The sequence below is a fragment of the Abramis brama genome, assembly GCF_963993115.1.
Source record: "Abramis brama genome assembly, chromosome: 4".
Taxonomy (NCBI): Eukaryota; Metazoa; Chordata; class Actinopteri; order Cypriniformes; family Leuciscidae; genus Abramis; species Abramis brama.
Window position 1 is genome coordinate 53368889 of NC_139966.1, and position 22244 is coordinate 53391132.

A 22244-nucleotide genomic window follows, 5' to 3' on the forward strand; every position below is an offset into this window, starting at 1 on the left:
ATTAAGCATTTAAAAACATGTCTGCCAATTGCCAGCGAGGCAAGCTGCCATCCATTTTTCTCCCCCAATCATGTAGCTCATAACTCCTAAAATATGTAACCCGGAATATGAGTTCATTCTTATATAACAGGTGCCAGGGTGGGGAGGAACTTCTAATGGCGATATCCTGAGTGCATGTAGCGAGACTTGATGTGGCTGGGACGTCGGTAATGAGCATGGAGACTGGCTCCGGAGGGTGGCACTTGTACTGTCCCCATTTCCTCTTCTCTCCGGGCCCGAATGAGGAGGCCGGCCAGGCTTAGCAGCAGCGCTGGCTCCCGCCTCAGCCCCTGGCTCTAATTAACCTCCGGGGGATTGAGCGGAGGTCCGCCCGGCGGTGAAGAAACTCTAGGCCACGATACGTTCCTGAGACTGCAACGCGCACTGGGACGATGCTCAGCCAGCCATGCGTAATCTCTAGAAAATAGAAAGAATAGGAAGGAAACGGCAGGGCGCCAGGATCCACAGAAGGTTGAACAAACCATTAAGGGTTTAAAAATGAATTTCTCAATTGAGCCAAGTTAGATGGACAGAGAAGGAGAAAGGAAAGGGAAAAGTTCAGGGATTCAGGTACAGGGGAAGCAAGATATTGGCAGCTGCTTTGCGCTCCGTTTCAAAGCTTGACTGGCTGCTTGTGTTTTCCGATTCATGGAGGACTCATTCGGAGAAGGTTATAGGAGTTTGATGTTATCTCCAGGGCTCCAAAGACAGCTGGACTGTGGAGCAATCCACATTGATGCCTTAAAAAACAGGTTAAATTGGGACAGAACGACCTGGGTAAGGCATTCCAGCACCTTTGAATCATAAAATACCAATTTATTTGCAATTTATTTGTCAATTCAATCCATTTCCAGTTTGTCCTAGTCCAGGACACACATTTGGTCTCCATTTAGAGAGTTTAATTGCTAAAAAAAACAAAAAAAACTTTCAAGTTCATTGCTAATGCACCCAAAAATAATACTAAAAAACAACCCATAAAACTTTGATTAATCTTTGAAACACAAATTATTCATTACAAATTATTTTTAATGACTTTATTTTAATTTCTGTGGCTCCATTGAAAGTCCAGGTAACCAAAACTTAGAAGATCTAAAAAGTTGCATTGCAATACATGCATTGTAAAACAAATCCATTTGAATCGAGGGGTTCTGAAATGTCTTTTGAAATGATACAATAGCTTTATATAATGAACAGATTTAATTTAGGCTTTTATTTTGTGTGAGATGCACAAGAACCAATGAGGTTTGTTCTAGCGTGTGATGCGTTCTATGCATGTGTGTGAATAAAAGCCAACATTCAATATATTTCTTCACAGGGTGTGGATAAAACCGCTCAATACAAATGGATTAATTTTACAACTCCTTTATGACCTTTTTGGATCTTCTAAGTATTGGTTGCCTAGACTTTCAATGGAGCGACAGAAACCTCTCAGGTTCATTTGAAAAAAACTTAATTTGTGCTTGGAAGATTAACCAAAGCTTATGAATAAATGATGAAATTTCATTTTTGGGTGAACCATCCCTTTAAATGAACTTGGGTAGAGGAGATATATTTGCCCAGATATTTCACTCCCCTACCTCCAAAGTCACTGCCTGCTTACAAATGCTAAGAAAGAATCACCGTTCCTCATGTGCTCAAGTTCTATGTGGCTGAACTGAAACGGACCAAAGTTAGCAGTCCTCACGCAGGCCACACAAAGCTTATTTATGTTCTAAATGAAGACTGACTGCAGACACAAACATGTAGCCCATGCATGCCACATGAATGTTCACCACTGGCACGGCGATGCAGCGCTGGCATGGATCTGGACGGTTGGCACGGCTCTAGTTGCTGGTGTGGTGATGTGCAGTGACAGGCCGGCTTTTTTACCGATTCCTGAGCCATGTGAAGGAGGCTTTTTAGCAGGAGCGATACGTTCGCCAAGCAAAAGCCATTACAACCCAGCCTGGGACATGCTAGCCTTGCGTGGATGTGCATACAGTTATGTGTAAACACTGGACAGGATGTTTAACTGGGAGGAAGAGGAAGTGGACATTTCCACAATGGAAAGATGGCTGTAGGATTTGGCTAGCACCACATTGATGTTATCGCACACATTTTGCTTCATGTAACACATCACAGTCCTCGTTGTAATAGTAAACAGGAGCTCTTTAGAACCATTATTGGATAATGTTACCAGAGAACATGACTGTTTATCACACTTGAAAAGCTAAGGACTATGATAGCTGAAGTCTCAATACTGCCAAAGCTGGCTGCTCCAAGCCTAATCTTGTTGCCAACTGGCTGGAAAGGTGCAAAATAACTATCCAAAATGTTGTCAAACATCTCCTGGAGTGTGAGCTGGAGTAAAGCTGTAATGGATTGTATAAAAAAAATAAAAAAAAATAATAAAAAATAAATAAAAAAATAAATAAAAAAATAAAAAAATAACAACAAAAAAATAAAATAAAAAAAATAAAAATAAAAAAATAAAAAAAAAATGTTTTTTTTTCTACGTAATATATAATAATAATATATAACTTCTATTCGGACTCAAATTAAAAGGCACAATGTATTAAATAAAGATTTGAATGTGAAAAAAAAGTGAACATTACGTGCAGTCCAAAAAATAAAGAGAGAGACTACTGGCATATTAACGACCCTTGGGCTTCATCTGTTTCTCACCTGTTTCTCAGCGTTTACACGAGCAGATTCCTCTTGTGCCAGCACCATTTCTCTCTCGGCCGTGATCTGTACACTCTCACGCAAGGCCTCTTCCAGCTCCTCGATGCGGTCGTCTTTCTGTTGCAGGGAATCCTGAAAAAAAAAAAAAAAACATTTAATAATATGCTGTTAACATTCAACAAAATGCTATCAAGTACAACTGACAAACTTTTTACTGATACAGATTTTTTTTGCAGAATGTCAGGTTCAGTTCAATACCTGGACTTAACTGCCTTTTAAATGAAATTGAATTATATGGTTGTTTTCTTTAATCTGACTGTGAAATTTTATTTGATGAGCTTTGTTCAAAGATAGTACACATGCACATCGAAACTGACCCTTAATAACGAACAAGTGTAGCAGCAGGTAGTTCTGAGAAAACCAGTTGCAGTCGGTTCACAGCATGTGAGGTATAAACATTATGAATACTCGGACTGCGGTAACTGAAGGCAACCCAAGCTGTCCGTCTCAGGGACGTGACTCATGTACAGTCTGCTCCCATTATGACACGGCGCAGATCTATGTCTCGCCAGTCAAGAGTGAAATCACACTACTTCAAGCGTCTACTCTCTGCTCGGGCAAACACATACAACAGAGTCAGGGGTCAAACCTAGTTATCACGAACGCCTGCGATTGATTTTATTGGGAAATTGAAAAAACAGAGGGAAAATGATGAACAGAGAAAAAGTCAGATTGAAAGTGTGCTAGAGAGCGAAAGAACGCAATGGTTAGGGACTCAAATGAATAGGCATTGTGGGATATGTGGAGAAACGCCAGAGCAGTGCTGAATATGGGAACAGTCTTGAGTTCATTACGCTGCTCCATTTCAAGGAACATTCACATTTCATTTTCCCCCCACATTTCAGAATCGGCTACAAAAGTCCTGACTCGTTTGGCAGACCTGAGGCACTTAGTACAGACCTCTACAAACATGCAGTCTGACGTACACAACAGAGCAAACAGACGCTACACACACACATACACACAAACTGCCATTCATTCAAATGGAGCTCTACAGTGGTAATGGCCTCCATGCTGAGAAACTGCCTTCCAGCTAAAAGCATCAGCCTTCAATATGAAGACAGAGGCCTGTTGCACACAATCCCAGACGCCGATGATCCCAGCGAACATTTTCATCTGGTATCCCACACCACAAATTCCTGCTAAAAGAGGCAATGTGAAGGTACACAAATAACTAGATGCATCTGTCACCCTGCTCCAGACAATCCTGAGAGAAAAATCAAGAGGTTTTAAAATGTTTACAAAAATCCTAGCATGCAAAACTAACCATGGCGGTGATTTACATTTTTTAGTTTGACATTTATGTATTTGGCAAACATTTTTTTGGCATGCATTTTTTAAAAATCTAAAGCAAAAGCCTTTCATGTGATACATTATTTTCCTTTGCATTTCTTGCTAATTTGAACCCTTGGTTTAAAGTTACCAAAATGTACATTATATGTAAGTAAGGTATAATTGACACAGAATTTGTTTATAACAATTGTTCATAACATTTTGGCTTAATTTGGGATAACTGACACATTGCATTCGTTCAAAACATTTTGACAACGTGTAATTATAAGACTGAACATTTTGTCACTAAAATTCCTTCCAACTATATGCCTCAACTTTCAATATCAAGACAAGAGGCTTGATGCACACAATCCCAGACACCATTTTCATCATTCTCATCTGGAATCCCACACCACAAATTCCTGCAACAAGAGGCAATGTCGATAACCAGATGCATCTGTTGAATCGGCAGGATTTTCTGTAACCAAGGTCAGCAATTACAGGAAGTTCAGGACACGAGGAGGGTGATGGGGGTACAGATCACAGCATGTGGTATAAAGGCTCTCTCTTCTATCTTATTTTGACGATATTTAGCTTGCGCTTTCCACTCGCAGGCAGACCGCAATCACTTTGGTTTGATTTAAAGCGACAGTAATCCTTTTTGCTCGGTCAATATCTCATTACGGTAATGCTTTTGGTGCCAAAACCACACAGATGATAGAAGGAGACACCTCAGGGAAGCCACAAATCAAAGCCACATGCTGTACCGTAGGGACCGTCCGGGCTCGGGTGGGGCTCGCTGGGGAATCTGCCCAGCTCTCCGCGGCTTGCACAACCAATTAGGAGATGAGCAGGACGAGCCTGAAGAACAAAAGCTCAGCTCACACAGTTGGGGCAGAATGACTTGCAGCTGTCTAGCATGCTCACTCACACACAAATATTCAACCAGCGGTGTCCTAATTCAACACAAGGTCGTTTTGTTCCCATCTGTGGCTTCTTTTTGGAAGGAACGGAACTGAAAAATGCAGCACCATCCCAGGACACACAGAGACAGAAACTGACTCAAGCGGTTTCAGCAGTTCATTAGGGTGAAGAGTTTAGGTCATAGTAAGGCATTATTTAAAATAACCCAAAAACAGCAGGATGACCTCAGTTAAAAGTCTAAGAAAAGACACAACCAAAGTGAAGGGTTTGGTAGCAGATGTCCCTTAAAGATGAGATGATGATATACATTTTCCCAGCGGGAGGATTCTTCTGTATCGTTCTAGGTGCGAGAGAGAGGAATCGCAAATGTTTAAAAAAAGAACCGGAATGGAGCAGCAGGTGTCCATCCTTCCTGGCTGAGGAAAGCGTAAAAGACGGCCAAAAGCATGGTAACATCAAACAACATATGCCAACAAACAGGCCCAATAAAAAAAGACCTTGGAAGTCTATTAAAGAAATGAGAACATGCGGATTTGATTCCCCTACCGCCACCATCGGATCCCGAGCTCCAGAGCTCCCGATCCTGGATCTGGTTTGAGTTGAAATAGATTTCTGAAATCACGGAGACTGAGGCTGCCGCACAGGCGGACGACAATGAAATTGTCTGCCAGACTGGACCGTATTAATTAAGTTTTGACTCTTAGAGTCGAGAGACACAACAAACCCAATGTGAGTTCAGTAGACGCTCAACGAATCCACCGTTGTGAACAATCACAGGGTAGAAAATTTGAAAGGAAGTAGCTGAAAGTGGGCCACAATAAACTTGAGTGCTGTTAATTTGTGAACGCAATCAATAACAAGAAGGCCAGGAGAGGAGGGAATTAAAGTGAGTGACAAGCAGAAAGAAATCTAAGCTTCCATGACGAGCTCAAAACAGGGCTTTGAAATGCTCCCAAGAGAGCTGGATATCAAGCCTCTGGGTGCTGTGGTTACTGCAGATCTGAGCGCTACGAATACTGTTTACTTCACTTCTATAACCTCCTGTGATGTGGTTCTTTGAAGCGAGCCCTTTCCGGCATCTTCCAACTCCGTCTTTCTACATCTCTCTCTCTCCCCATCTTACACCGCTTTCCGCATGTTCTACATCAAGATGACGGCTTGATGTAGGGGGAGTGAGGTAAGATGTGTCAGTGTATAAATCGTGTTATGTCCTAAATTTACCAAATGGTGTATGATTATGATTTTAGAAAAAGCCCATGCTATACAGCTGCCTATGATTAAGAAAACTGATGAGATTTGTAAAACATTTTATATTTGTAAACTATATATATATATATATATATATATATATATATATATATATATATATATATATATATACAGTATATATATATACATATACAGTATATATATATATATACATATACAGTATATATATATACATATACAGTATATATATATACATATACAGTATATATATATATATATATATATATATATATATATACTGTATATATATATATATATATATATATATATATATATACTGTATATGTATATATATATACTGTATATGTATATATATATATATACTGTATATGTATATATATATACTGTATATATATATATATATATATATATATATATATATATATATACATACATATATACACACATATATATATATATATATAATATGTATGTAATATATGTATATATTATACATATTATACATATAATTCATATTTGATTAAATATTATAAGCACTTTTTAAAAATATTTTAAAGAATGTTGTTAACCAGACAGTTGACGGCACCCACTGATTTCAAAAGTATTTTTGTTTTCCTATTATGGAAGTCAATGGGTGGGTGCTGTCAACTGTCGGGTTCTTTAACATATCTTCTTTTATGTTCAACAGAAGAAAGAAACTCATACAGGTTTGGAATAATTTGAGAGTGAGTAAGTAATGACTAAATTTTCATTTTTGAGTGAACTATTCCTTTAAGAAAAGAGTGGCACAGCTGACCCTATGCTTGTTCTTCAGAGTAAACGCGTAAACACCCATTATGAGGAGTAAAAAAAAAAAAGATGAGCATCAGGAAAAACATTGGCCAGGTGTGTTAGACCTTCAGGTCTCTCCACCCTCTGCCTCTGGTGGTGGGAAGCTGACCTTTAATTCACAGTCCTGTGATCACTGCATTGAACGATAACGGTTGTCTGGGCACAACGTGTCATAAAACAGACTCTTCAAAGCATAAAGTCATTATCATCAAAGTATCTCTGCTGGGAAATTCTGCCCTCAGCAGGGAAGCCACTGGGGCAGTTTCAAAGACACTAGTTTATGTACATGACAGTGGACCCAAAAAAACAAAAAACACAAGAATGAGAGCAAGAACGTCCCACACGGCCTGAAGCTAAATACTTAGCATAAGAAGGAGGAGAAAGACTTGAGATGTAGCAGAACAAAGATGGGTGTAAACAACAAGGCTCTGTGCTGATTGAAGGGGTGGAGGGCCTACATATGGGGCTGATGGGTATCAGATGGTGCAGCTCTGTGAATGAAAAGTTTTGTTTTAAGCAAGTCAGCTCACTTGGCGGCCATTTTGGATCTGGGTAACACCCTAGGGCAGTTGTTTTCTAGTCATGCAAGCTCAGCTCTTTACTCCTTAAAGAGTAAAATCCCCCAAAGAATTTGCCAACTTGTGTTGCAATAACATACACAGCAAAAAAGCCTATTTTTAATGAGCATTTCTTTCTAATTTTCATGTTAAAATATCTAAAAATCTAAGAAGCAACACTGCATAAGATATTTTTAGCTCATTAATCTTTAGTATGAGTGTATTTTGTCTTACTGCACACCCAGCTAAACTAAAATATTTTCTAAGAACGTTTTGTTAATGTTAAGTTATGATGTTCTCTCAACATTCAAAAAAATCTAGTTATTTTAAACATTTTAAAAACCTTTTTATGGTTATGCGAATGTTAAAGAAACATTATCATTTTGCAAACATTATGAAAAAGTTTCTTTTGAATGTAATCTGAATTGTTCTTGACCAATATCAAACTACATTTTTTTTTTTTTTTTTTTTCATGAATGATGTACAAGTAATGTTTTTGTTCTAACGTTTTGAGAACATTATTTAAGACCAGATAACTTTGATCATTCTATTAACATTACTGGAAAAACATTTGTACATGACTGAGAAAAACTTGCCAGAATGTTCTGAGAATGTTCCCTGTTAGCTGGGCCGACCTTTTATCTTGTTTTAAACAAGACCCCCTGTGGTGAAAATCAAGTTTTTAATGTTGTTTATGTCTATGTGGTGTTTTTAATATGCTTTAAGACAAACCATGTGCACATTTCCTCCTCAAAACTGTAGTTTACCAAAGACCAAATACAGTTATATTCAAGATACAATCAATGCTACTGGAAATGTATTTTTAGGTCAAAAAACACCAATTAAAAACTAATTCAAAGTCATTTTTTGCAATGTATGTCAATACATCAAGAAAAAGGGGAAATTTTAAATTTAGTTTGTTTAGCTCCAGTCAGGCTATTTTTCTGTTTCATCCATCTAATGTGGATAAACGTTCCTTAGCAAAGCGATCAGATGGTGTCCTTGCCAATAAAAGCAGTACGATCTTTTAATTTTAGGCCAGGATTTCCTTTCTCATAGCTGTAATGTTGAGCGCTGAGATTTCTACCATTCATTATTCAACGGCTGCTATGTCATACGCTTTCTGGCGGAGGCCAGCAACTCAGTGCTGTTGTCTTCTCCTCAGCAAAACACAAAGGACAAAAAAAGTTTTGGAAAGCCCACAGAGAAAATGGCATTTCCTTCCTTTCGACTGTTTGGGCAGTCATGCTAACACACCATCTCTAACATGCAATAGATAAATCGAACTGTTGCAGCCCATTGCTTCCCTACAACCAAACAAGGTGCTCTTGAATCTCACAGCTCAATAAAGTTGCTGTTCTTCAGTCTGCGTTTACCAGAGTTCCTCTCTGACAGCACTTTGGAGTGTCAGTCTCACGACTGGCGTCTGTTAGCTCCCTCATGACCTGTTCGCGCTCGAGAGGTGATGAGTGGCAGAATCAAGGCTTTCATGTGTGAAGTACACTGCGCCTCTTGCTTTTCTTCCTGCGCCATTTCCATTTCTCCATCTCAGCCTCGCTTTACCTCTCTCTCTTTCCGTTTCCCTCTGAGTGTTGAGAATGGCTCTCGCCACCGCATTAGTGATGACGACCTTGTCGGGCAGATTTTTACCGCAGTTTTGTTTCACCTCTGCTCAGTGTTACCACTAGAGCCTGATCTCTCGTCAGTCTTTGGAGGTTTTGGAAAACAGACTGGAACATTCAAGAACATTCCACAGAGACCTCAAGAAATCAAAAAAGGCCTGAACCTGAAGCTGCCAATGCTAATTTGCCAGAGACAGTAATGTAACATCTAATCCCAAGATGGTTCCTCTACACGCACAACTCACCGTTAGGTCAAGCACAAGCTATTCGTAAGAAACATAACAGGTCCTTGCTGAAAAAAATAGCATACTTCAGAGACCTCAAGAAATCAAAAAAGGACTAAACCTGAAGCTGCCCATGCTAATTTGCCAGAGACAGTAATGTAACATCTAATCCCAAGATGGTTCCTCTACACGCACAACTCACCGTTAGGTCAAGCACAAGCTATTCGTAAGAAACATAACAGGTCCTTGCTGGAAAAAATAGCATACTTCGCTGGTTTTAGCCTTTTAAAGCACATTTTAAAATGTCCAAAAACACCTAACAAAAACTAGCTAAAACTAGAAAACCAGGTTTGCTCACTGTATCCCATTTGCTAAGACTGTCCTGTGCCAACTACAGCTTTCTAATGGATCCTAGATGTTGCACTGTGACAAGTCTGTTATGGCAGGTTGAGAAAATGACATTTAGGATGAAAAAAGGCCTCCCCCCCAGGGACAGTAATATGTTCCCCCTCAATAAAAGCAGCGTCGGCAGGCCAACGAGTCATAAAAGGCTCCTGTTTGACTCTTTTATATCTGTGTGTTTAAAAAGGACCATAAACCTGTGATTCGCCTGCAGCACTTTGGCTTTATTAACTCCAGTGTGTTGCCATCACCTGTCAGATCTTTTCAGTCACCAGCAAATGTGAACACAAAGAGAAAGACTAATGAGAAGCTGCATAATTGCAGATCTGTACCCTGGCACATAAATCTTTATATAAATGTGTTTCTTAAGGATAGGTGAGGACGATGTGTTGATACTGAGGTTGACAGGTTTTTCTGGATTCTTTTACTGTCAGACATGTCAGTATTGTCTGCTATGATAATTATATAAACTAGAACCTACATTACAGATACTGTATATTCAGGCTTTCATAAGTGTGCAAAAACAAAAGACCACTGGTGCTTGTAAGAAAACTTAACAGCATGATCCCTAACTCACCAAACGTTATAAAATACTGTTCCACAATTGCACACTAAAGGTGTCACTCTAAGCTCTCTGCATTTGAGTGCTGATGTTTACAACCACATGAGAGCACAATGTGCCAAACATAAAAGGGGCTGGGAGACTTATAAACAGAAGACCTATGGCTTACTATCGCCATTCGTAATGTGTGGCGCTCCGGCGTCAGTATAATGGCTTCTCGGGATAAGTACACACACTGCACCTGTGGGGGAAACCCTTTTCTGAGCTTGCTTTGATGATTGCACAAAGTATGTCTTGGAATATGTTCACCCTTTCTGAATTGCAGCATGTTGACTGAATGTACCTTTCCTTTCTTTGACCTGTCTATTTTCTTCCCAAATTTCTCTTTAATTTATTCTGCCTTTTTACCTTCAAAGAAGGCCGGTCAAGGTGGAGATCGGGCTACAGTGGGGCCTTCTGGTCACAGGGCATGCTGGGAGTCAGAGCATTTGGCGCTGCACTCACAGTGAGACTATGCAGTAAAAGGGAACAGACTCAACCACGCAGTAAAACAGGTATTTACTGGGCTTCATTATAATGTCATCTTTTCTCCCCCGCTGTCTTTCTCCATCCTGCTTCTCTCCGTTTCCCAGCGAAAGTCTTGATTTCTTCAGGCTGATGATATTTGATCGGCGGGAGAGGTACGCTTGATGATCCAGTACATATTGCACGTCTGGGAACTCAGTATCCGGCGGAAAATGTCTCAAAAACACTAAAGAGATGTAGAGGCCTATTAAAACCCATCTCCTGTTTTATCAGACTAGAGAGATAAATGAAAAACGATAGGGATGATTCAGAAGAGGTTAAAGTCACGCTCTTGAGGGGTGTTGATCAAAGACCCTTTTCTGCATTGCAATTCTCTGCACATGCAGCATCTGCATTTCATTTGATCGTCTTATGGAAACTAACAGCTAAACTTAATTAACTAGACATTGACATTTTGATACTTGCCCATCAAAAAGACATGTCGCCATCTGATTGCTAGGGAGTTCTGACTGGAGTTTTTGGTAGTTGTTTACAGGCCCAGGGTTAGGGTTAGCTATCAGTTAGCAATTCAAAACTAAGTTTAGAATGTTTTTTAATTCAAATTCTATCATTTTAGTTGAAAGGGAGTAAATTCTTGCCATGAAATATGAATAGCCATAAGTCTAATCGCTTACAAAAGTAATAGCTCACATCCTCAAGCTGTACGATTTTATGTCTGATTCATTTAAAGAGCATGCATTAAACACCAAAGTTTAATATTAAGGACTAGGGGTTTGCTAGAATAGTTACAGTGATCCTTGCCTAAGAAAGCACCACTAATTAGAGGACTGATTGGATCAAATCATGTGGAAGCAGCACCACGCCACCAGCAGGAAACTCGAAAAAAGAAGCGAAAGACCTTTCTTCTGACCATCTAACCTTCTCCAAAGTCAATAGTTGCTATTCTGAATATGTTTGTGCAGCTCTGGTGCTCAACCACGACTGACCACCCCACATCCCACCTCAGGGCTCCAATGGAAACCTTCTTAATTGATAGAAAAAGCCATTTTTAGTGCCGGGTCAGTGCTGCGAGGAGAGAGAGGATTGTTCTGCTGTCCTGGGCTAACCTCTTTCTCAGCTCACCCTGACCAACTGATTGGAGCAGGACCACTGTAACCATACTGAAACATCAACAACAATCGGTTTCCCTTCCAAACACGCCTGATGCGTCCAATAGCGTGTGCACATCAGCTCAGGGTTCGTCTGATCTAGAGTCTCAGGGCCTCAAAGCCGTATCGTGACGTGCCTGTGGGGGAAGGTGGCGGTTGATGGTCTTGGCTGAAGGAAACAGCTGTCGCTGCTTCCAGACAAGGCCCGTGATGCAGCCGCATCAGGGTGCTTCGAACGGGGGAGCGTAAGCCACAATGTGGGCTTGCGGCAACGTGACCCCACGGAGGAAGCTGGGGCCCTGAAGTCATAAATGAGCTCTCTTAGACCGCAACACGTACTCGTGCGCACGAACACACTGACGCTCCAGTCGCCGGGTACCACAGGTCGAAGTCCAATAGCACATCAATCCTGCTGTCAGAAATATAGCATATGAACTCGAACGAAAACAAAGAACACATGACACAGAACAAGGAAAATGTGAAAACGGAGAATGATCGAAAGAACAAACCAACAGCCAGGAAAAACACAGAAAACCACAACAAAGGGAGGGCCGCTGTGGCATTGTTGTCCAGAGGTCTACGGCAAAGAGGAAAAACAGCCCTTCCATAAAAACAGCCCCTCCGTAAAAACTGGGACTTTTTGCACTGAGATTCTCACAGACATTAACTGCTGATTCTGGCTTTCTATCCAGAAACTCACTCCAGAAGAGCGGGAACGACCACCACAGACCACCATCCTGTCAAATTGGAGCTAAAATAGTTAATATGGTGAAAGTTACATCAGCCAAGATGAGGTAGCTTGTATTCGCAAATCTAAACTAAACAACCCGATACCTGGATGCCGACGCTGGCGCTTCTTCTTCTCTATCACAAAGCCATAAATTCAAAAATAGTTCCTGCGGTCGCACTAAGCAACTGTGTCCTATTTCATCGTTCAATTAATCTCTCCTCTTCTCTTTTTCTAAAATCCAAAGCTCACAATGAGAGGAGGACACAAGGTCAGGATGTGCGTGAATGCGGTCTGGATGAGGGAAACATGAGATAGCTCTTTACCTGAGAAGAATCCTAGCAATTCTCAAATGAGGAACTGGAGCTGACATCTAAACTTATATAATCAGAAGACAGATCACTCTGAAGAGGCACATTTCTAGGCAGCACAAAAGGAAAACCTTTAAACACTGCATAAAGCTTTGAGCTATTGTGAATAACTCATGGTTTTTGAGGGGTCTTTGACCCTCTTAAAGGGTTGATTGGCCTCATTATGGGTTAAGTTTCAATGTTAAGACTATAACAGCCACTGCTCTCGTCAGATTTCAATGGTTATGTGTGTAAAACCTTCTGAAATCCATTACAGGGAACGGGGATTCATCCGGCGTTTCAGTTAGGCAACATCACACAAGCATGAGGTCTGGTGTTGAACGCCACAAACAGGCAAGCGCAGCGATTTAAACACTGAAACATCTCAGTGTCGTAGGGTTAAATATCAAAACTCGCTCAGCCAATCAAAGAACTGTGAATAACATAAATGTCACGTGTACTTTACCTGGACCTGTTGAGAACTCTCGCTGATGTTATCCTCTCTCTTACGAGCCTCTTCCATCAACTGGGCGTTCTTGCTCTTCTCCACCTGCTCTTTGTGCTTCAGATTGGCAACCTTCTTGTTTTGGTCTTTCATATGCCTGCAGTGACAAAACAACAGATTTCTATCAGACATGCACAGATGGACATAGAGATGGATGGATACAGGAAGCCATATGTTCAGAATAGCAACTAAAGCTGCAAAAAAATATACAGAATGTAAAATAAGCACATTATGAAATAATACAAAGTTTTAATAAATAGTATGAAGTATACAATGAACATCACTCTAAAGTATATTATTCCATTCTGAAAATAAAAATAAAAAATAAAATGAAGTACTATTGTATGCTTGATGAAATCAGATCAAATACCTATATTTAATGTGATTTCGATGCAAAAAGTAGCTATATTTTAATATATAATAACAAGCTTTGTATATTAATTAGGAATGGGTAAAAATACATTTAAAATAATAATAATAATAATAATGCACAATGTTTTTTATTTTATTTTAATAGTATGGAGTATACAATGTAGATTACTGTGGAATATAATATGCATGATTCCATTCAGAATAAAATAGAACAGAATAAAATAATAAAATAAAAAAACTAAATATTAAATGCTACAATATGAATCAAAAATCTCTTCTTCAAAGAGGTTTTTTTCTTCTTCTTTTGCACACATACAAGCAGTCAAGTACAAACAGAAGGGTCAATGAGAGGAGCCATAAGCTAGCTTATCAGAAATGACAACAAAAGGGAGCAGAACTGATCTCCACAGATCAAGCTGTGCTGCAAATGAAAACGGCAGTATGTTTGTGTTTATGCTCTGGGATTTTTCTCATTATCCTTCAACCTCCTCCATTTGCTGTGGCATGGAAACCCGCAGGAACACAAAGTACTACCAAAACAAATTAATATTTAAATTAAAAAAGTATTCAAGCAGTTTTTATTTCTGAGAAGTGTCGTATCAAACAGGCTTAAATCCTGGGGTCATTCGGTCCCAACAAGTGCCAGAGTTTTCCTGTTTACGTGGCCGGCATCGGAGTATTGTGCACTGGCAGTGTGGCGGCCAGGATCGGTTACTGTTCACCATCTTGACTTGATAAAAAAAAAATTAAAAAAACGTAAGCCTATGCCTTACAGAACAGATGTACCACTGACTATGCCAACACCAATGTCTTTAAATGAGTAATAACACAGCGTTGTGGAAAGACCTCCCTCTGCCCCCCTTGACACCAAAGAGCATTGCCCAAGACACACAATACGGGAAGGTAATTGAAGAGTTATTATGGGGGCTTATGGGATATGACAAGCCATGTCTACATGTGCCAGGAAAGCAGAACCTAGGTGCTCCGCACAACGCCTGCATCCCAATTCGGCTGGTACTCTGGAGTAAAAAGCAGCGTAAAGAGCATGTTCACTGAAGCAAGGTGACGCCGAACAAGGCTTGGAGAAATCGGGCCAAGCCGCTGCGGCACTAGAACCTGATCGGTCTTCTGCATGAGCTGTCCTGAGCACAGTGGAGTCTCTGTGTTGAAGTACCAGAGGAAAGCCACAGTCTTCTGGCTCCTGTTGCAGAAACTAGCACAACTCTAGTCATCAGCGAACAGTTGCCAAACAAAGTTTCGGATTAAAGTTAGCCAGGTGACATAATACTAGTAAAGGAACGACTGGTGTGAGTGTGTTTCTATCTTTTTAGAAGGTTCCCAAGGTTTTCTTTCCTCTCTTGACTGTACATGAATGCGTGTTTCTGGGATGTGAGGCCGTAGCGTGTAGCCATGCAGGATCAGAAGAAGTGTTGACAAGAGCGTAGGCGATGAAGAGGGAAAGTCTACTACTATTACATCCACTGCTCTGTGCAATATTTTTTATAATCATAATTTGCTGCAAGCACAAACAGTATTGAGGCTCGAAACACACAGAACACAATAGGTGCTTGCACTGTTAGGGAGTAAATGACTAAAAGCAGTATGCTTCTAACTCGACTACACATTCATTACAGCACAACAGCTGCTTTCAAAACTATGTAGCTTTCCCAATAAGCATTGGTGTAGCATGACAAACAGCAACATCAATGCATTTTTCATCACATTTTTATCACTGCACCCACAGCAGAGTGAACTCTGTCCTCTCTCACAAATGTTGCATTGGGAAATCGGATTTATTGTAGTGAATCAGTTCATTCACATGGTTCATGTAAATAAACGATTCACTGATTAAATAAACGATTCCCTGATTTATTTAAACAATTCCCTGATTTAAACAAACAATTCATTGATTCATTTAAATGATTCACCATGTCATTTAAACCCCGAAATATTTATTTAAACAATGTTTTCTGCTCAGTTATATAAACACGTTTTGCAGTTTTATTAGTTAGCTCTGGTGTTTTGTGCCAGATAAATGGTGTAATTGCAGAATTAAATGGTACCATCTGACAATTATACTTTCAGAAATATTATTTAGTTTGCACCTTATAGTTAACTAGTACAACTAGGACCCAGTGTGGCTTGACTGTAGTTGAACTATTTTATGAGCATCTCTGCAAAGTCACAGCTCCAAAGTAGCTTCCCCAACACTGCTAATTTGATGGCTATTAAAAAAATCTAATAAAAGTGCCTGGAGTCTGGAAACACCAGGCAAGATGTGCTGTGCTGTCAAAAGACCATCTCGAAGACAACATGACCATATAACAAAGCAAAAGAAAGACTTTGTGTGTGTGCTCAAGGGAGTTTGTGTAACAGGTCATAAATATACTGGAATGTTCCTATTTGGTGTTTCCAGAAGAGGCCAAGCCATCTGCTTGGCTCCGCTACACTTGCAATAAGCAGCTGACTGTTTTTATGCATTGCAGGCCAGCCCTTTATTCAGGGTTTTGATTATATGTTTATATGTCTCCATTTGAGCTCTGATGTGATGGGATAGGTAACCCCATTTCACAGAGTTCATGAGGGAAACACTTCTACAACAATAAAGTGAAACGATGACATCTAATTCAGATGTAATTCGCCAGTCGTTCTGGTATTTTTGATATGCTCTGATAAAAACATGATGGCGCAGGAATATAACAAAAAACGATTCTTAAACCTTGCTGAAAGGAAGGCTTTGTGGGGTTGATATTACCAGCACGCATGCCAATATTTCCAGTGAGCTCCACTTCAGATATAAGTGATGGTGACACTCTAATCTAGCCCATCCTGTCAGATTAAATCAAATATCCATTCCAAAGATTCCTTAAACGGACCCAAAATATAGCTCTGCTTTATGTCCAACAGTGAAATATTGAACTACACAAACATTCATGACTCTTCTATTCTGATTATGGAAGTGGCATGTAAATGCTTTAACCTAACCATTATAATCAGATTAAACCAACATTCTAATTTCTAAAAATCTGAATAAGGATATTAATATCTGTATTAATTTGAAATATCTGAAAATTCTGAAATATAAGGGTTTTATTTTTTTTCTAAGAATGCATTCATCTAATTGGTGACGGTAAATATATTTATAATGTTTCAAAGATTTCTACTTTAAATGCTGTTATTTTGAACTTTGAACAAATCAGTTTGAAGGATCATGTGACACTGAAGACTGGAGTAATGATGCTGAAAATTCAGCTTTGCCATCACAGGTATAAATTACACTTTTAAAATATATTAAAACAGAAAAAAAAAATGTCTTTTAAGTTGTAATAACATTTCACAAAATAACTATTTTTACAGTTTTCTGATCAAATAAATGCAGCCTTGGTAAGCACAAGAGACTTCGGTCAAACACATTTGTCAAAAACAAATCTTACAGACACCAACTTTTGAACGGTTGTGTAAAAAACAGGAATAAATACAAGAGACTTTTGAAGAGAATGTCTCACTTTCTTGCTAACACACAAACCTAAATGGAAACATCTCTGTGTACTGAACTCAACTACGCACGTGTGCAAGGGCAGAGACCCCATTTACAGGGCCTTCTTTGTCAATTTTCCCAATGCCAACATTTTCCTTTCCTCTAAATAAAACTCTGGATCACATGCGTAACCCCCTGTCATCTTCCTCCTCTCTGTACTGAGCTTTATGTTGCATTAGCGGCCATATTATCAATACTAGGAAAACTGTACTACATTTGAGTACTAGTGTGACTTCAGGCAACGAGAGAAGCAACATTAAAATGAGTGGAAAAAATGAAACACAGGTAAACAGGTCTATGACAGGGCACTGTACTGAGGGAGAGAAAGAAAATAATCTTTCAGCACAATTTTGAGGTTGTCTAGAGGAAAAACACACTAATTATGCATCAAAACATAACATATAAACCTAAAAAAAAAACCAAAAAACCACGCAGACTTGGACACAGGTGAAAAATGGAGTACGCTTTGGAGAAAGTTCAACACTCCAGTCTAACCTAACGCTTTTTAATGAATCTTATCTTCAAAGAGCTCAAACCCTGAAATTTTATCAAAAATAGTAATTCATCTCGATCTTTAAATTAATAATTCATATACAAAACAGCTTCAGGCAATGTTCACAGGCTTGAAAGCACTTTGAAATTCTCATGATATCTGCTTGAGTGTGTGAGCAAACATCAGAAAGTTTGTTAACTTTTAGCTATAAAGATGTTCTAAACTTCTGCATAATGAAGCCTTTGAAACTTGCATCCAGTAAAGACCCCTCAAAAAACGACATAAAAAAAGTCATTTTCGCCCAGCCAAATTGAGGCCCCAGGGACGGACATGTACTTTCTGACATCCCAAAGCCATGACGAGGCAAAAGCAAATGTTGTTGAATGACCACCGCTGCAAGGTCAAGCTAGAAAAACAAAAAGCAACCCAGACCTCAAGCGCAAAAGCTTAAAATGACTTCTTATAAAAAGTTCGCTCTTTCAACATTTCCTTTCTCAAAATAATATGAACCTACATTTCTAAACAATTACGTTCTGCGGTCACTTAAGTGGAGAAATGAGGCCCGGCGGGCATTAAAGCAAACGTTATTCCAAAGTTCAATCGCACCTGACACTTAATAACATAAAACAAGACCCAATGGTAAAATTGGGTGCGATTTTGAGATGAATGCGCACGGAAATCAGTGTTGAAGAAATAAATCCATCACGCCGTTATGAGGAATTCTGGGTAGAAAACAGAAAGGCGTCTTATGTTACGGAGCCAGCGAGCGTTTATGAGCGGGCTGCGCAACACAGAAGGCTGGAGATAGTTACCGCGCCGCGTTTTCATCCAAGCCTTTTGGGCCCACTTTTTGATGTCATTTTTCTTTTTCTTTTCAAATGCGCTGACAGAATTGCACATAAGTGTGCCCACACTAACAGTCCAGGATGGGATAAACAGCAGAAAGGTTGAGTGAGGACAAAAATCTTTCTGTTTATCACAACCACGACCTGTTTGACCAGCAGAGAACGGAGTGGAACGCCATCAAAGACTGTTTGAGTGCGTGTGTTTACTCCATCCCTCATCCCTCTCGAAGCCATCCTTTAATGTCAGTTGTGTCTTTATATTGGCCGGAAATCTCCTTCCTGGCGTTCAGGATATGTTCGTGAGCTCAGGACTAATAAAAGGCAGGAAATGTGGGTTCTTCGCAGGCTGTGGCCATTTCTCTAGCAGCAGGTGGAGGAGAGCTGGCAAGAGCCGCTTGCGTGATAGCGGGACTCATTTTCACAGTTCTGTCTGTGGTGAGCGCTAACTTTTCGAGCCTAATAGACTTTGGCTTGTGAGAACGTTTTGCGGCCAGGTGCACGATGGGGTGTCCCTGCATCTCTTACGTATCACCCTGTGTGGAGCGGACGATTCCCTCCGGCCCTCGACTAATCTAGTTAATCATGCGGTCGGCCCTGAGGCCAGGCCAGCCAAAGCTAACTGGAAAGCACACAGATACAACAGACAGGCGGAGGTGTTCCTCGAGCCGGCCGGATCGTATGCACTCGTCGACAGGCCCAGAGAAGCAGACCTCCCAGTCAGTGCGGGACTGTGGCCTTCACCTGCCGGAGGAACCGACACCAACAGACCAGCGCGGCAGAACGGCCTCCCGCAATAATGAGACACAACCCAGAAATACAGCCTTCTACCTTCTCCAGAATGAGTAACGGTGACTTAAATTACACAAACAGAGCAGAGGTGGAACAGAGAGGAAAAACAGAGGGAGGAATGACAAAACACTATACATTACATAGACAGATACTATATATTACATATATAAGTTGACAAAATAAAATCTGCGGCCAATAAAGAAAATGGTATAAAAATGGTCAAAAAAATAAATAAATTAAAAAAATAAAAAATAATTATATATAATAAATATAATAATAATAATAATAATAATAATAATAATAATAATAATAATAATAGGAACAAATAAATTATACCAAAAACACTATTTATTTCATAGACAAAACAATAATGCTAAAAAACTTAATTTAATATTGTGAGCAAAACAATTAGACAAAAATTATTTAATTACTTGAAGAAAATTTTTATATTGTAAACAAATCATGTGTCAATAAAAGTATAATAATTTGGTATGTATGTATGTGTATATATGTGAGTGAGTGAGTGAGTGAGTGAGTGAGTGAGTGAGTGAATGAATGAATGAATGAATGAATATACAGTGAGGAAAATAAGTATTTGAACACCCTGCTATTTTGCAAGTTCTCCCACTTGGAAATCATGGAGGGGTCTGAAATTGTCATCGTAGGTGCATGTCCACTGTGAGAGACATAATCTAAAAAAAATAATCCAGAAATCACAATATATGATTTTTTAACTATTTATTTGTATGATACAGCTGCAAATAAGTATTTGAACACCTGTCTATCAGCTAGAATTCTGACCCTCAAAGACCTGTTAGTCTGCCTTTAAAATGTCCACCTCCACTCCATTTATTATCCTAAATTAGATGCACCTGTTTGAGGTCGTTAGCTGCATAAAGACACCTGTCCACCCCATACAATCAGTAAGAATCCAACTACTAACATGGCCAAGACCAAAGAGCTGTCCAAAGAGACTAGAGACAAAATTGTACACCTCCACAAGGCTGGAAAGGGCTACGGGGAAATTGCCAAGCAACTTGGTGAAAAAAGGTCCACTGTTGGAGCAATCATTAGAAAATGGAAGAAGCTAAACATGACTGTCAATCTCCCTCGGACTGGGGCTCCATGCAAGATCTCACCTCGTGGGGTCTCAATGATCCTAAGAAAGGTGCGAAATCAGCCCAGAACTACACGGGAGGAGCTGGTCAATGACCTGAAAAGAGCTGGGACCACCGTTTCCAAGGTTACTGTTGGTAATACACTAAGACATCATGGTTTGAAATCATGCATGGCACGGAAGGTTCCCCTGCTTAAACCAGCACATGTCAAGGCCCGTCTTAAGTTTGCCAATGACCATTTGGATGATCCAGAGGAGTCATGGGAGAAAGTCATGTGGTCAGATGAGACCAAAATAGAACTTTTTGGTCATAATTCCACTAAACGTGTTTGGAGGAAGAAGAATGATGAGTACCATCCCAAGAACACCATCCCTACTGTGAAGCATGGGGGTGGTAGCATCATGCTTTGGGGGTGTTTTTCTGCACATGGGACAGGGCGACTGCACTGTATTAAGGAGAGGATGACCGGGGCCATGTATTGCGAGATTTTGGGGAACAACCTCCTTCCCTCAGTTAGAGCATTGAAGATGGGTCGAGGCTGGGTCTTCCAACATGACAATGACCCGAAGCACACAGCCAGGATAACCAAGGAGTGGCTCTGTAAGAAGCATATCAAGGTTCTGGCGTGGCCTAGCCAGTCTCCAGACCTAAACCCAATAGAGAATCTTTGGAGGGAGCTCAAACTCCGTGTTTCTCAGCGACAGCCCAGAAACCTGACTGATCTAGAGAAGATCTGTGTGGAGGAGTGGGCCAAAATCCCTCCTGCAGTGTGTGCAAACCTGGTGAAAAACTACAGGAAACGTTTGACCTCTGTAATTGCAAACAAAGGCTACTGTACCAAATATTAACATTGATTTTCTCAGGTATTCAAATACTTATTTGCAGCTGTATCATACAAATAAATTGTTAAAAAATCATACATTGTGATTTCTGGATTTTTTTTTTTTAGATTATGTCTCTCACAGTGGACATGCACCTACGATGACAATTTCAGACCCCTCCATGATTTCTAAGTGGGAGAACTTGCGAAATAGCAGGGTGTTCAAATACTTATTTTCCTCACTGTATATATATATACACATATATATATATACATATATACAGTACCAGTCAAAAGTTTGGAAACACTACTATTTTTAATGCTTTTGAAAGAAGTCTCTTATGCTTATCAAGCCTGCAGTTAAAAACAAAAAAAACACAAAAAAAACAGTAATATTATGAAATATTATTACAATTTAAAATAATGGTTCTCTTTTTTAATATACTTTAAAATGTAATTTATTTTTGTGATGCAAAGCTGAATTTTCATCAGCAAGTACTCCAGTCTTTGGTGTCTTATGATCCTTCAGAAATCATTCTAATATGATGATTTGATGATCAAGAAACATTTATGATTATTATCAATGTTGAAAACTGTTTTTTAAATTTTTATTTCATGATGCTATGA

The 22244-nt window shown here is 39.6% G+C and overlaps 1 protein-coding gene across 7 annotated transcripts in view; it reads right to left on the reverse strand.

Annotated features, from left to right (window-relative positions):
• Nucleotides 1-22244, reverse strand: part of erc1b (ELKS/RAB6-interacting/CAST family member 1b) — a 201136-nt gene that overhangs the window by 105475 nt on the left and 73417 nt on the right. For all 7 annotated transcript variants that reach the window (XM_084112709.1, XM_084112708.1, XM_084112707.1 and 4 more), the window contains 2 exons: nucleotides 13604-13739; nucleotides 2704-2835 (listed from right to left, as the gene is read on the reverse strand). In XM_084112709.1, the coding sequence (XP_083968835.1) occupies nucleotides 2704-2835; nucleotides 13604-13739 (268 nt within the window). The remainder of the gene's footprint in view (nucleotides 1-2703; nucleotides 2836-13603; nucleotides 13740-22244) is intronic.